Below are 17,293 nucleotides of genomic sequence, written 5' to 3' on the forward strand. Positions count from 1 at the left end.
TGTACAAAAACACGAGTTCGTACAGTTTCAAAAGTCTTTAATAATGTTCTTTAGAGAGAAAAAAATGCACACAGTTTAATTACACAGTGGTTTAAGATACTCCCAGTTCAACAATGCTTCCATTTGTAAACGAAAATAGTGGGACAATGTCAAGCACAATAAAAGCATGCCAAATCTGGAAGTAAGACTGGTCAAAAGTGCAATAGACAATTTAAAAAATAAAAGTAAATACCTATCTTTAAAAGTTTAACACTTGAAATATTAATTGAGTGGCGTGGTCCATCTGTTGGCGAGTCATCTAAATCATGGTAAAGTTCAGCCACTAAAAATATAGAACATTTGTTAAAATATATACTTATTTAAATATTTACATTAAAAAAATGTGTATGAGTGACAAACCTGCTGAAAGTCCAGCTCAATGAATCCACTTTGGTGGGCATCCAGCTTTTTGAACACCCCTAGAAATGAGAGGCACATTCACATTGATCAGATCAGAGACATACCTGTACAAAACCTCCAGCACTACAGGAGGCGCTGACCCAACATCAAATTTAGACATACTGTAATTCTAGACAGAATCTGCAGATATTTTCTGCAGATTTTAGGGTCAAATCTGTTAGGCAGAGGCAGAGTAGGCAATTTTTTCATAAACACTTTTTGTTATGGTTGAAACTCTCTTCACAATCAATAACAAAGTGCTCTAAATAATAAAACATGTACATATTAGGGGTGTGCATGAATAGCCGAATATTCAATCTGTAATTATTGTTCAATTTTTTTTTAAACTATTTGAGTTTTGCTTTGCTTGCTTTAAAAGCGGTGACATCATAAGCACACAAACTAAAGGCGTTTTTAGACCGTTTAGACGCATGAACCTGAACCTGAACCCGAGACTACCTGAAGGAGGTGGTTTGAGTTTGATTATCTACCCTACTATAAATCTGCATTTGATTAAATGTGTTCACTCCAAGATAATTGTTAAACGAAAACTCAAGGAACTTACGGAACATCATCTCCAGACGCATGAGGCAGGCCACAAAGTTATCAAAGTCAAGGGTCATGTCTGTCTCAGAGTAACGTGCTACTAGCAGCTGAAATATAGCGTTATTCAGACAGAAACCTAGGAGAGGAAATAAAACACAAGCAATGAATATTAAAATACACCCCCAAAATGAAATTATTGTGTGAGTATCTGAGTGTGGCTTGACTAACCAGCCTCTTTCAGAGCCATACGCAGCTCTGTAGTGCTTATGGTTCCTGAACCATCCATGTCATTCTTTTTGTAAATTCCCTGGGGTGATTTTCAAATAAGACAACATGTTAAAAATAATGTGAAATGGTTAATCATGTTAAAGGCTTCTGGGTTTTAGGATCTCTTACAAGGTATTTCTGCACTTTTTTCCACAGAGTAGCAAACTCTCCCAGACCCAGTTTTCCATTCCCACTGTCCTGAGGTACGGTTAAGGGAAAACACAAAATTCCCTGTCACGTTAACACAAACATAAAAATATAAGCAGAAGCAGCTGAGAGGATACATCCATGATGTTCACCATGACACGACACGTCTCCATACTGAAGCCGGCTGTCTTTATGTCAGTTCCTACAAAACAACGCACAGCTCCTTAGACTCCTCCTTAAATCTCGAGTGTAAACAAGGATGTGGGAGTACTTACGTTTTGCGATGATCCTGTTTAAGATAGTCATGAGCTCTGAGGCTGAGATTTCCATGTCCTACCGGGAGAAGATAGCTTCAGTTCTGATTCTGCTTTTCAGAATATATAAATGTTTGCATAAAAAGTCGTCTCCACTTACAGCTCCAGCGAGTTTTACGAACATGGTTCTGAATCCAGATTCAACTTCAGCGTCTGAGACAGTCTCCTGAAAACACGAAGAAGTACAGTTTAAAGGAAATTTCCAAGTTCAATACGACTAATCAGCAACATTTGTGTCAAAATGTTGATTACAACCCAAAATATTAATATTGCTTAATGAGGACTATTGTTTTTAATTCATTGAGTCTTATTATTGTTGTTATTCTTTATTATTTGATATGAACTACTATTAAATTAAAATGATAATTTACAAGTAATAATTTCTACTATTTATAACTAGAAATAAATGTGACCGGCTGTGGGAAATATTTTAAGAGAAAGTAGCCTGTTTTCATCCATTTGTGCAAATTTTAGGATACTGCATTTTAGGATAGCTACGGCAAGATGCAGATCAAATCTTAAAATGTGAATAAAAAAAAAATTTATCTACGTATTGAAGCAGATAAAAAAATTATCCGTAATAATACTATGATGGAAGCACATTTACCGAATAAATTCTTTGATGGGCAACAAAAAACGTGACTCAACAGATCATGTGACTCCCTAGAAGTGACGATTTTGTTCTCATTAACACATGGGATAGAAACGGTGCTTTATTCACGAATATTTTATGTGGTAGTCCAATTTTCTCGCATGAACTGAATTAGCAACTTTGGAATGAAGCATACAGTAGCTAATGTGACGCTGTTAACTTTTGAGAGCGTCACATTATATATATTATTTGAGAGCAGTCTGTTGAGTTACTTACATCAGGTAATTCAGCATCCACAGGGTCATCGCATATTCTAGGAGAAAACATAAGATATTCCAATCAAATTAATTCAGAACCAAGTATTTGAAATAAAAATACATTCAGTTTGCATATTGGCATTAAAGGCACAGTGTGTAAGTTTTGCCTCTTTGCTTGAGTTCGCTTATTCAGAGAAAAACAAAGGCGTAGCTTGATTACACTGTGAATGTGTGTGGAATCATGGGAATTGTCGTCTTTACCTCCACAGCCAATCAGCAAAAAAAAAAAAAGAAGCTGATTTCTCTTGATTTAAACATTATTGGAAACATTAAAATATCGTTCAAATGGTTTGGGGATATTTAAATCCAAGAGCCCTATCATACACCTGGCGAAATGCGAAAATGAAATGAAAGGCGAAATGAAAGTGTTTTTTTTGCTAGTTTCAGACCGGCACAGTCATCATTTTCACGTCCTGCGCCACGTTGTTTAAATAGCAAATGCATTCGCTCCCATTTCTAAACCCATGGGTTGCTAATCTGGAAACGAGGTGTTCAGGCACATTTTTGGCGTGTTGCTATTTTGAGACAACTGAAATAGACTGCACCATTGGCCTGGTCTAAATGGCGCAATATTTATTTTGTTACTTAAAGAGCGCGTTAGTAAAATGCGCGTATACGACAATTCATCATGACGTCACAACAATAATAGACGTTCTTCCGGGTGGCAAAAGCCGAAGCGTCCCTATGGCAACACTAGTAAATTGCTTGGAGGGAGACACACCGTCGGCAGTAGCCTAATCTACATTTCAACAATTGATTCAATTGTCAATTGCCATCGTTTCAACTTTGATCAACAACAGTGATTTTAAATATGTAACTGTTCATTTGCTGGCTGGATCTCTTCAGTTAGTCAATAGAAGCCGCTCGCGTTCTGCCACCCGGAAGTATCGCGGTGCCTATTGTTTACAAACATTCTGAAATGCCCTATACACTTTGTCCCATAGATGGTCTGCTTGTACGCTTTAACCTCAAGCAGATCCGTTTCCTCGCTACAGAAGCATTCATTTTTTCCGCTTGCAAATTCAGCCATGTAAACATCAATCCTCCATGGTGCGAGCGCAACTGGCTTTTGAATGGAATGGGAGAGTAGATTCTGATTGGTTTATTGCACATTATGCCCAAAACACACCCATTACTCATTAAGAGAATAGAGACAACCCTTTTAGACCATGCACCGGGCACGCCAACCACTTTTCCGGACATTAAACTAGCCGAAGTAGATTCGGACACTCCCTAAGTGCCCTTGCGCATTAAAATAGGGCCCTGAAAATCTTACATGTTGTGCCTTTAAGTATGGAAACCTCACACAGATGTGATACATTACAGTGTTTCGGTCTGTCTTTCGGAAAAGACGCGCAGGCAAAAGTCTCCGTCCAGGTTGGGTTCGAAGGTGGAAGGCACAACAAGGTATTCTCCTGGAGGCAATTTGAAGCGCGTGCAGACCTCCCTCAAGTTAATGAAAGTCTCAGAGCGAGCTTTCTGTCCGTGCGTCAGGAAGAAGTTCTTATCGAGGTGCACGTCCCGCTGACCCTGAAACTGATGGAGGCAATCAAAAGGCCAATCAGCGAGCCAGGAAGGCTGTGACTAGGGTTGGGTATCGAGAATCGAGTATCGATTGGAACCGAGACTAACTTTTCGTTTTTCCCGGAATCGTTCAAAAGTTAAAATTTCGATTCCTAGTTTCGATATTCACAGTCCGCCGAGCGGAAGAAGAAACCGCTGAACAACACCAACGAAGAAGCGTCTACCGGAAGTGTTGGCATAACCACGCGAGTCGAACATGAGTACCTTACGTCGGCGTTCCAAAGTGTGGCTTCACTTTTCTAAAAATAACGAAATCTCGGCAAAATGCAAAATTTGTGACAAAAGGAGTATTTTTACAGAAGGAGTATTTCCTTCAGAAAGGCCGTTGGTTAGCAAGGTTAGCTAAACTTTTTTGACCCTGCCTCTTAAAAGAATCGGAATCGAGAATCGTTAGGAACCGGAATCGAAACAAGGAATCGGAATCGAGAATCGTTAGGAACCGGAATCGAAACAAGGAATCGGAATCGGAATCAGAATCGTTCAAATTCAAACGATACCCAACCCTAGCTGTGACTAATGTGAATTCTCCGATATGATTGGTCAAGGGATAAATCACCACCCCTCTTTGTAGTTTAATGCTTACCTGTGGAGGTAACTGTGGAAACAAAACAAAAAACACATTGATTTGATATTGTTCAAATGTAATCTGAGAGTTTAAACTATTGAAGAACACGTGTTCCTTTAATCTCCATCCATAATCACAATTTTTAGACTGCTCTTTGTGTCTCCCCCCCACCTCATAAATAGCAAAGCCGATGGTGTGCATGTCCTCTCCCATTTTCCTCAGGCGGCGTCGGTTCTTCTGGATCAGACCCACCACGAAACTGCAGTCCGGCTCATTATCGTCTGGATTGTCATCATCCAGCTTAATCACAAACTGAGGATTCATCCAGAATGTGTCTGAGGAATGAATGGATGCAGCCATCAGCAATATTATTAAACAAACCAAACCAACCAAACGTTGTCCATGTGAATCATTTAGTTTGCACTGAAATATGAATCTGATTAATGGTGTGTTTGCAGTTCTTTTGTTGCTCACAAGCGTTGTTTCTGCAGCCCCCGGCGGTGGAGCCTTTCCTCCAAGTGCCATCGTGGTTAGTCACGGCCCAGTGTTTTACCGAATCGCTGGTGATGGTGTCCGGGGTCAGGGTGCAGATCTCTATACGAGAGTAATGGCTTAGGAATTCGGAGAATGACATCCTAAACAAATAGAGAAAGCATATTATACTTATTTAATACAATGTATGGAACTTTTTTTAATACCCTATATTGTAGTTGTAAATGGACGTTAGATTGTAAACGCACCAGAATTCACCATCCTCAGCGTTGGCGTTAGGTCGCTCTGAAGCCGCAACACTGTTCCATTCAGATGAACTAAAGGAAAGAAGAAATAAACATTTCAGATAAGCATCAGCAGTTCAGTGTGTGATGTAGATGTTTTATAATGATATTTGATGCTATCGTCTCCAAATAAGTTCCAAAGTAATTTAAGTAAAATTAATTGGCACCCAAATGGACTCCACTTAGAGCCCACTATGGGGCCATCAAAGGCCCACATGGACATGTTGGCTGGGAAAGTTAATTGATGAATCATGATTTGTTTGTGAATCAAAATCAGTTCATTCTTTTCATGATGCGCAATTTTTCTTATTGTTGACAAAGTCAAAAAACACTTCAAACCATTTTCAACAGTCAAGTTTATAGTGACTGCACGGTTGCGACCTCATACTTTCTGAATAACTGCTATTTCAGTTACGTTTAGCGAATTATATTAGCATAGCGATGAATTTATGTCGTATCTAAGCGATAATCAAAGCGTACCCGTCACTCCAGGCTCCGGTCCACTCCACCTGTCCCCAAGGGTTGCGCATACGGACCAGCTTCTCCTTGCGGCCACGATAGTTTACCTGAAGAAAAAATAGCATGTACTCTAATGACAAAATGTAATAATTCTGTCATTAAAAAAGGGTGTGCCAATAACTTTATTCATACCTCTGTCGCCCCCGTGAGTGAGTAGGCGTGGCCTTTCACCAGCTTCTGACGGGTGACGGCTTCTGAATCAGAAGCACTTGTGATCTACATCATAGAAAAAATAATTAAACAGGGATGTCTGACAAAGGTCAACGATCTTGACGCAGAAATTATCTCCAAATTCAGGTCAAAGGCTATTAAACTGTCTGTTTACACCGAGATGGTCTTCACTGCAGAACACAAAATCCAGAACCAACTCCTCCCACCTTGCATATACCTAAACATACCCATCTACACCCCCTGATCCCTAACCCCACCCCTAATCCTACCAATCTCCGTCCCCTGATCCCTAACCCCACCCTTAAACATACCCATCTCCACCACTTATCCCTAACCCCACTTCTAAACCTACCCATCCCCAACCCCTGATTATTAACCCCACCCCTAATCCTACTCATCTCCGCCCCCTGATCCCTAACCCCACCACTAATCCGACCAATCTCCGCCCCCTTTTCCCTAACCCCACCTCTAATCCTACCAATCTCCGTCCCCTGATCCCTAACCCCACCCTTAAGGCCAATTTATACTTCTGCGTAGGGTGCGCGCAGTAGGTACGGCGTAGCATACGCACAGACGCGTCCCATACCGCGTACCCTTCCGCGTTGCCTGACGCGCACCTCTTCAAAAATGTAACTACACGTCGCGACGACGCGGACCGCAAGATCGGTGATTGGTCGGCTTGGTAGCATCGCATTTCCTCCTACGCATTTCCGCACTTCTCACGCATTTCCACACGTACCATCTCCTCCGACATCTTCTGTCATTTCTGCCTTTCAGTTTTAGTAATTTCACTAAAATGAACTGTTTTTCCACCCCAATAAGCTCCAACTCCAACATGATCCACTCTCTTTCAGTCGCTATTGCTTGCAGTAACCTAGCCGCGAGGAATCTAAACACAGTGGAACATTAAAACCCTCCGCCGCCAACTAGCGTCTCGGAGCAGTACTGCAGAGCAACCAATACCTGAACGCAGAAGTATAAATGCTCACGACGGCGTCGCCTACGTGCGAAGCCAACGCCGTACACTACGGCGTACCCTCGACGCAGAAGTATAAATTGGCCTTTAAACATACCCATCTCCACCACTTATCCCTAACCCCACTTCTAAACCTACCCATCCCCAACCCTTGATTATTAACCCCAACCCTAATCCTACTCATCTCCGCCCCCTGATCCCAAATTCCATCGCTAATCCTACCCATCTCCGCACCCTGATCCCAAAACCAACCCCTAAACCTACTCATCTCCACCCCCTGATCCCAAATCCCACCACTAATCCTACCCATCTCCGCCCCCTGATCCCAAACCCCACCCCTAAACCTACCCATCTCCACCCCCTGATTATTAACCCCACCCCTAATCTTACTCATTTCCGCCCCCTGATCCTAAATCCCACCGCTAAATTAATCCTACCCATCTCCGCCCCCTGGGGAAGTAACACCACCCCTAAACCTACCCATCTCCACCTCCTGATCCCAAATCCCACCCCTAATACTACCCATCTCCGCCCCCTGATCCCAAACCCCACCCTTAAACCTACCCATCTCCGCCCCCTGATCCCAAACCCCACCCCTAAACCTACCCATCTCCACCCCTGATCCCTAATCCCATTCCTCACCCCACCCATCTCCACCCCTTACATCAGGATCCAACTCCGCCCCCTGGATCTCATGTACTGCAATGAGGTGCTACTGTTTACACCTGATTTTAAGTTGTGTTTTGGTCGATCGGATCACAAGTATAGGAGGGAGCCACGTTCCCATTTACACCTGCTGTTTTAATCTGTAGCTTTTTCCACTTTTAAACACTTCTGACCTGATTTCTTCAAGGGGAGGGTCTATGGACAGGTTAATGTATGGGTTTTCAGATCTTTCAGTCTAATGGACGCAAATAAGCTTGAGCAAATTACATTTGAACACGACCGAAGATGATAATGAGCAGCTTTCATTTCTGCTCTGACAGATGCAAGACCGAACGTGGTGAGTGTGTGTTAGAAATCAGGAATGGTGAGAGAACATGGTGTTTGGTATGTTTTTCACTTTCAAACCGAACTTGGACCTCCAGCCGCAGCCGACAAAGTTTAAATCCCGTCTGGCTAGAGCGATTCGATTAATATGTTTAAGCAAAACGTTTTAGACTGTATTTAGCGTCGTCTACTTGTGCTTCGATCAACAAAAACGCATTGTTATACCAGGTGTAAAAAACATGCCTTAGTGTCATTATAATAGTGAAATTTGTTCTGTTAATAGTTATTAGATTTGATGCCCAATAAACTATGAAGTCGAACATACACAGATTTACATAAAACGAGTGTCATGAGTGCAGGCAGAGGAATCTCACATCGATGGAGCAGCCCAGCAAAGCTCCAGAGTCCAGGGCTTTCTGGATGATCTGAAACATGTTGGGCGGCGCTTTACTCAGGTCGTAGTTCTCAGCGATGCCTCCAGTGAAATCCTCAAAACCCTCACTGGTGGATCCTCCAGACAGGGCTTCATAACAGCCGTTCACCCTGCCAGAAACCATAAAAGTCACAGTTAGAGTTATGAAACGACATGTGCGTGCATGTCTTTGGCCTTCGTTTCAGAAACCTAAAAGACAGTCTCGTTAAAAAATAAACTATAGTAAATCCTATTAAACAACATGTTTACTGTAAGCCAATTAAACAAATCAACATTTTACCACTTTTGGCTTTATCATCCTGAAGTCAATAGTTTTTTTTTTGTTTTTTGTTTTTTTTAATGGATTTTTGGTTAAATGCCTGAAATAAGGCTGTAGAGATAGACACAAACTCAAGTTATTTTCACGTTTTATTCTACAACATAAAATAGTGAACTGTGTGAATTTTTAAAAGCTTTTTCTTGTCTTGAAAAAGGTAGTTTCTAAAAAGAAGCTAAATGTGACTACAGAGCTTGTCAGAGACATTAATCGTCTTCACGGCTAACAAATTAACTCAGCTAATACGCCTTTACTACCTTGTTATATTTATATGTTAAATGATTCTTAAATAAAGACTGAAAGAGTTGTCGGAAGCTTAGTGATTGTGACGTTGAAGTCAATATTCAACTTTTTATTTCTGCCAATTGTATTTAGGCTTCAAAATTCATAAATTTGAGCTCATTCGTGAAATTTAAAGTGAACAAACGCACAAGAATCATACACTTTCGTTGGTCGCATAGCTTGTTTTCTGCAATAATCCAAAAGACAATGGTAGAATCCTATTGGGTTTTTGTCGACGGAACCAGGGTGACTTCGAACTAACGAGTTGGGCTACAAAAATATGTCATCATGGCATAACTCAATTTCATCCCTGTTATAAATGCTCATGCTTGATATCACCGCTTGTGGACGGGGCCATTCCCATAGTTCACATGGTGGTTCCAAAATTAGTAGGCCACAACGCAACAAACAACAGGTGTTGACATTACGTGTTCAGCTGGCAACCATAAATAGAAATTTCCTCTTGATGGAAATAAATGTTGTGATGTTTCAGTCAAGAGGTGCAGATTTTTTTTCCCAGAGATTTCATGTGTGAGAATGAATCGTCATGTTCCCTCCCAACTATTCTTTCACAATTTGAGCCTGATGAATCTTGACACAGTCCTTCTGGAATGGCCATGATGTGTCTTCCTACATGGTAACACTTTACTTGAAGGGGTGTGCAGAAGACTGACATGTCACCTTCATAAACACGACATGACATGTCTTGAATATGAAGGAAGTTTTATGCATGTTTATGACAGCTGTCATTATCGCTCAATAATGACATTTTAAATGCAAATATGATATTGTTTAAGATGCCTTTGTTATGACATCTTTACATAAACCAATATATCATAACCTGTCAGTGTCTTTGTCATGACAACTTGACATTACTAAGACAACCCACACCCTTATTCCAGGAATACACCTGCGGTGGTTAAAGCCTGCTGTGCTTGTATGCAAAGTTCAACAACCACTTTTTAGGGACTAGCCTTTTCGGTTACACTATTTTTTTTTTTTGATGATCCACTTTAGACACACTATCAACAAGTAACTTTGCAACTACAAGTCAACAATCTGTCATTAGAGTATTAATAGACTATTAGATAAGGGTTAGGTTTTAAGGTTAAGGTTAGTAGATACAAGTTAACATGTAGTTGCAAAGTTACTTGTAGTCACTAGAATGTCTGAAGTGGAGAATCGTCTATGGTAAACATGTCTAAAAAAAACAATTGTGAGTAATCAAATAAATTGACAACCCTAAGGAAAACACTTGATTATCCTGTTGTTGTTTTCCTAGAAAGCAAGTTCCTCAAATGAGCTGACTTTCTGGTTTAGACGGTTCTAACTGCAATATGTAATGCCAAAAACACAAGAAACAACATGCACAAACACTAACTTCGCATAGGCCTTCTCCAGCAGGGCGCTCCAAAATTCATTTCCCTCGGCGGAGTGGACAAACACCAGCGCACCGTCTTTCACTGGCAGCCGATCGTCAATGACAACATCCACCCATTCACCAAACTGCCAGAACTGAAGGACAAAGGTACAAGGTGCAGTCTCAGATTTATCTGTTCGATCTCAAGATGTGTGTTAAACTGTAAAGACACCCATATACAAACTTAAGAGTCTAACTCTGCATTAAAGGCAATAAGAAAATGCACCAAAAGCCAGTATGTATATACCATACTTTACCATACTTTTGTGTTACCATGTTTTTTTAGTCATGTAAAATGGTATTACAATATGCACTACCATTTAAACATTCATCAAGGCTCCGTTATAGGAAAGAAAAGATGTTATATGCAACATTTTTACAATATAACATTTATTTAAAATAACTGCTTTTAATTCCTGTGACGTCAAAGCTGAATTTTCAGCATGATCCTTCAGAAATCATTCTAATGTGATGATTTGGTGAATCATTTATGTTGAAAACAATCATATTTTTATGGAATCTGAGATAAAAATGATTCATTGATGAATAGAAAGTTCAACAGAACAGATATTATAATAATATATATTATTATTACTATATAAATATAATATTAAAGGAATAGCCTATTCCACTTTTGCTGATAATTTATTCACCCCCATGTCATCCAAGATGTCCATGTCTTTCTTTCTTCAGTCGAAAAGAAATTAAGGTTTTTGATGAAAACATTCCAGGATTTTTCTCCATATAATGGACTTCAATGGGAACCACACGGTTCAAGGTCTAAATGAGAGTTTCAGTGCAGTTTCAAAGGGCTTTAAACGACACCAGACGATGAATAAGGGTCTTATCTAGAGAAACGATCGCTCATTTAAAAAAATAAATAAAAAAGTTTAAGTTTCATAAGCACAAATGAGCATTCGTGACTCTCCTGTTCAAACTCGTTCATCAAAATGAACAAATCTTTTTTCAAGTCATGACTCAAAGGGTCCTAGATAAGACCCTTATTCATCGTCTGGAATCGTGGAACAGTTTGTAGTTTGCACTGAAACTCTCATTTGGACCTTGAACCGTTCGGTTCCCATTGAAGTCCATTATATGGAAAAAATCCTGGAATGTTTTCATCAAAAACCTTAATTTCTTTTCGACTGAAGAAAGAAAGACATGGACATCTTGGATGACATGGGGGTGAGTAAATTATCAGCAAAAGTTTTACTCCTTTAACATGTTTTTTTAGCCTAACTTGTTACTATGTTTTTTTTTTCAGTAACATTTACTGTACACTCACTATAGACCATTTTGCGAGATGTAAACAACACTGGTCCAGAAGCACTTCCTGTTTCAGTTTTTTAATAAAATACAACCAACAGAACATTTGCAACTGAATCAAAAAGTTAAACACACAGCTTTAAGTTGTTTTCTTTACATTTGAAATAAAGAAACCATTTACAAACTGTAAACAGGAAGTGTTTCTGGAAAAGTGTTGTTTACATCTTGCAAAATGGTAGCTATTATCATGTTTACTCGGGCATGGTAAAAAAGCTTGTTTCCGCCACAGATTAAAAAACAAAAAAACTACTTTTTTTTCTCAAAATTGCTTAATATAAACTCGCAATTGTGAGTTATAAAGTCAGAATTGTGAGATATAAACACTCCCCCCCCCCATATCTCAGAATTCTTGGAAAAGCTTCAAGACAAACTAAACTCTTTATGTAAAATGTCAGAATTGCGAGACATTAACTCGCAACTAGAAAAAAAGGTCACAATCATCTCGTTATTTTGTTTATTCCATGGCGAAAACAAGCCTCCATGTTTCTTAAGTAGCACATAAACATAATGGTAAATTAATATAGTTTCCATGATATACTATATATAAGTGTAATATAAGAGTGTAATATATTTGAACAAATCACTATCATATAATATACGTATTGTGCATTAGCATATGTTAGCTAATGATTTTATATTCTAACATGAACACCAATGTACAGTGGCACACTTGGCGAAACTGCAGATACCTGGAAATGGAAGATTCCAGCATAACTGTCATCAAAGTTCTGTCCGCCGGGCACCACCCGGGCCAGAACGTCTTCGTTCAGAGTCAGGGATGCGATAGCCGCTAGCAGCCAGCAGTCACCTGAGAGACAGGAAGTGAGACTTTTACTGTGTGTTTACACAGCTCTGCTGTCTGGAGTTTAAACATGCCACAGAGAGGCCTGGATTCACTTACTCGGTATTTTATAGATATAGAACATGATTTGCATTTTGAAATGCAACTTCAAATGCCTTCAGACAAACAAGTGCAGACACATTTTGAGGTGCTCAAGCTCGTGATCTAATTGGAGCAGCTATTGTGGTTTTCATGTCACGCAAGTGGTTAGCTGCCAGTCTGAGAGAGCAGATGCATGCAGAAAATGCAGAGACTTGAATCCGCTCTCTCCTAAACACAATGGGCTGCTTTTCCTGCAGTCTGACACATGTATCACATTAAGACTTTACATGATAAATACAGCCAGGTTTTCCTCTCTTTAAATGCAACCTTTAATAACTGTTCAAAACCCCTCTGGCTTGTTTCTACGTTCGGGTGGTTTGCATTATGTGTTTGGCTCGGATATTCAGTCAGTGGTAAACACAACACAGGAAGGATTGGGGCAAAAGAAAGTATAGAAGAGGAGAGTGATGCTACTAAAGTTAGCAGTGTGAAGCTAAATGGTATGTTATTTTAGGATTGTTTATATACTGTTATGGTGACACTTATATAACACAATATGGTTTCATTAGTTAATATTAGTTAGCTCGTTAACACGAACTAAGTTAATGTTAATTTCAACATGAACTAATACTATATTCAAATCAAAAAATGTATTTGTTAACATTAGTTAATGCACTGTGAACAACTAACATGAACAAACGATGAACAGCTACTGTATTTTTATTAACTAACATTAACGAAGATTAATAAACACTGTAACAAATGTATTGCTCACTGTAAGTTAATACATTAACTAATGTTAACAAATTAAACATTATTGTAAATTGTTACCGTATTTATTTAATATTTAAAATAATATTTAAAATGATTTAATATTTAAAATATTTTCATTTTATGTTTTTATTTTCATGAAGTTTTAGTCATTTTGTTGTGCTTTTGACATTTATTTTTTAGCTTTAAGTTATTATTTACTTATTTTAGTGTTATTAAATTTTATTTATTATTTTATTGAATTATTTATTATTTAATTATTATTTATTAAATTAATTATTAAAGTTAATTTACTCAACTTTCTTTTCTTTAGGTTAGTTATGAAGGCAACATTTCTTATTTTCTTTTAAGTTTTTTATGTAATTATTATTATTATTATTATTATTTTGCATCTAATATTTGTGTTTTATTTTATTTCAGCTTTATTTCAGTTAGTGAAACCAAGTCTTAGTTAAAAATAATAACAATGGTATGATCGCTAGGTTAAAAGCATTCTTCAAATACTGACCGGGCTAGTAGTGTGTGTGAGTGTCTGCTTGTCAAGTTCACAATTCACCTTTGTAGAATTAACTTGATTCACAGGAGTAATAAGCATTTTTTTTTCAAAAAATGAGTAAAGTGAGGGGCTGTTTACACAACACTGTTTTCAACTAAAAATGGTGTACAATGTTGGGGAAAGTTACTTTTAAAGGAAATGATATCATGTTACCTAAAAATGTAACTAAATGCATACTTATATGGAAAGTAATGTGCTGTTTGCGTAATATTCTGAGATTGCAATTCACTCTTTTAATTCATTTTGAGGAATACTGACTCAGTTTTTGTGCAAGGGAGATGAGTAAATGCAACAAAAAAAGTAACTTGCATTACTTATTTTAAAACTAATTATTTGCTTTACTAGTTACTTGAAAAAAAGTAATCTGATTACGTAACACGTTACTTGTAAAGCGTTACCCCAACCCCAAAAAGTAGCACAAATGTAACGTATTTTTAACTTTACATTGTAAGTAATAGTGTAAATAATTTGTTACCTTTTATAATAAATCACGCAATATTACTGCATGAAGCACATTTTAGGTTGCCTTTTTATACGGTGTAGAATGAGCAATGCTGAATTACTGGTTGAGGTAGGCTACTTAAAAACGTTTAATATGCATTTGACTTGCAGGTATCAGATGAGAAGTGCCTCAGTATTGCTGACCTAAAGGCACGGTCTGTATATTGAAAAGGTTCTTGACATTTAGACAAACATGGAGGATTAGCACACAAAATCTAAAAATGAATTTTCCTTTTACCTAAAGCTCCTTGACAGATATCCGTCCGTGTCGCTCCACCGACGATGAACTGTGGTTTCGAGCACAGCTCCTGCAAAAAACACCAACAACCATATTTGAAACGCAGGATCATAGCATGCAATCAATATTATGTAATATAGCATAACAATTTTTGCAATAATAAATTATATTGTAATCAAAGTGAAAAGGAGGGCATATAGACACAAAACAGTAAGATTGTATTTACATTTCACATTGGGGTCCATACCAAGACAACAAATTAACATAATGCATTGTGGGATTTATATTGGTCTGGCCATAGAAGTTATAAAATATGAGTATGGCCTATTTTTTAATATGGCTTTCAATTGTGTTTAACAAGAAAAGTTAATCAAATGTTTGAGAACCATAGCAAACAGTCATTATCAGACGTGCCACGGGCAAAACATTTAGGCTACTGCTACATAACACAAATATGATAACAACAACAACAACAACAAAAGGTATTTTGTGAAAAGATGTTTAAGACTTTTGGCACTAAGCGATGGGCTTGCTTATAACATTAAAGTGTATCCGTGTGTTCTCAAAGCGTTCGCACAATAACTGGACGTTTTTAACGCCCAGGGAACAGATAACGTTTTTTTTTTTGTTTTTTTTTTTTACTTCAAATTAATATTAGCGAAACGTTCTGAGAAAACAGTTTTGTTAGCTGGGTAGTAAGCTATAATCCCCACAATGGTGTCCAGTTGACAGAACTGTTTTGGTACGCTTAAAAACGCAACGCTGATGACGCGCCCCTAAAAAAAATCGAGACGCAACAGCCAAGACGTCAGTCTGATGCACATAGCTATTATTAAACACATACTAATATAAAAAGCAAATACGTGACGTACGAAAACTCTAATTCGAAGTGAAACCGTTTACATAAATGGAACTCAGAATTTTGGAAATGCATGGAATTCCCGTATAACCAAGAACGCACAAACAATGCCCTCCATATTAAAACTAATACTGAAGTCATACCCCGGGTCTTTTCCATACTATTCCTCTGGTTTTGGACGTGTTGGGTCCGAGTTCTTTAAAGCCCAGGGATTCGGGTGCGGCTGGGAAAGTCGGGTCTGAGAACAGGGTCCCTCTGCCGAGACACTGGCTCCTGAGCGCCTCAAAGTCCTGGTTGAGGTATTTAGTGGCATTGGCGTTCGTTCCAAACCCTGCAGCCTGCGCTCTCTTCTTGGCCAGGGTAAAGGCGACTCCCGACATTTTCCACTTCTGAACAACCAAAAAAAATCTGAGAAATGTGCAACTGTCTTTATGCTTCAACTTAGATTACTGTGACTCTCCGCCCCAAACTTTCTAGGAGTGGTCATCAGACTGTCATAAGCGATGTTATTGCGCGTTTTTACGCACACAGTGAAGAACAGGAAGAGTGAACATAAATACACTAGCTGAGCTACTGTATCGGTGCGATAACAGTGACCAATCTTATCTGACCGATCAAGAATTATTATTGCTGTAGCAATAGTAGGCCTATTATACTAACCACACTATAAAAAACTATTTAGGCAACGTTTCAAATAGGCTATGTTATTGTTTAGCCTACATAAAATAACCTACTTTTATTTTTCAATGGCACTGCGACGAAGCGCCGATATTATTGAAGGATTTTTGAGTTTAATTAAGTTAATTGTGCGACCATAACTTACATTTGTTCATAGGCCTACATGTTCATTCTGATATTTTCTAGGCAACATAACGGTGGAGAGACAAGCTCTATACTCGATTAGCTGTACAACAGCGCAACCTATCGGATATTAAAAGTGGTGCAGCCAGATCGTTGATTTATGCACAATTAGACGAGTCTAACGCTGGAGGTGGAGCTAGACATCACCTGTCTCTGCAGTGAGCGCGTTTTTTGCAGTAGCACCTCAATGCAGAACATGAGATCCACGGGGAGGAGTCGGATCACGATCCAAGGGGTGGAGATGGGTAGGATTAGGGTTGGGTTTAGGGATTAGGGGTGGGTTTAGGGATCAGGGGGCGGAGTTGGTTAGGTTTAGGTGTATGTAAGGTGGGAGGAGTTGGATCTGGATCCGACTCCTCCCCATGGATTTCATGTTCCAGTGAGGACCATCTCGTTTTTTCTGGCAGCCGCAATCCCAACAAGGAAACGAAATTAGACGGCAACATTTTATCTATGTGGGAGAGGATATGAAGTTAGTTAACCATATAACAAAAATACAATATAGTCCGACATAAAATAAATAGTGTGAAATCCCAATTGCAACGTTCGGTGATGTGATTTAAGCATTTTATATGTCTTAGGATAGTGCAAATTGTAGTAGGCTATCTATTTTTATTTTTTTTTTAATTTTCATAATAAAACTCT

The 17,293-nt window shown here is 38.7% G+C and overlaps 1 protein-coding gene across 2 annotated transcripts; it reads right to left on the reverse strand.

The window, feature by feature from the left end:
* Nucleotides 1-20: 20 nt before the first annotated feature.
* Nucleotides 21-16,272, reverse strand: capn2b (calpain 2, (m/II) large subunit b). 2 transcript variants are annotated; one of them, XM_039694721.2, is made up of 21 exons: nucleotides 15,931-16,272; nucleotides 14,929-14,998; nucleotides 12,669-12,787; nucleotides 10,615-10,748; nucleotides 8,577-8,745; nucleotides 6,198-6,281; nucleotides 6,027-6,112; nucleotides 5,511-5,579; nucleotides 5,245-5,405; nucleotides 4,942-5,105; nucleotides 4,789-4,800; nucleotides 3,946-4,157; nucleotides 2,581-2,617; nucleotides 1,813-1,878; nucleotides 1,674-1,731; nucleotides 1,536-1,600; nucleotides 1,381-1,449; nucleotides 1,213-1,291; nucleotides 1,004-1,120; nucleotides 400-458; nucleotides 21-322 (listed from the first exon to the last, which is right to left on the reverse strand). In XM_039694721.2, exons 1-21 carry the CDS (start codon nucleotides 16,165-16,167, stop codon nucleotides 299-301), a joined length of 2,091 nt encoding a protein of 696 aa, XP_039550655.2. In that variant the 5' UTR covers nucleotides 16,168-16,272; the 3' UTR covers nucleotides 21-298. The 2 variants fall into 2 exon arrangements, with proteins under 2 accessions (XP_039550655.2, XP_088973180.1); XM_089117054.1 differs by lacking the exon at nucleotides 4,789-4,800.
* Nucleotides 16,273-17,293: the final 1,021 nt, after the last annotated feature.

This window comes from Pimephales promelas, chromosome 2 (assembly GCF_988280905.1).
Source record: "Pimephales promelas chromosome 2, fPimPro1.hap1.1, whole genome shotgun sequence".
In the NCBI taxonomy this organism is placed as follows: domain Eukaryota; kingdom Metazoa; phylum Chordata; class Actinopteri; order Cypriniformes; family Leuciscidae; genus Pimephales; species Pimephales promelas.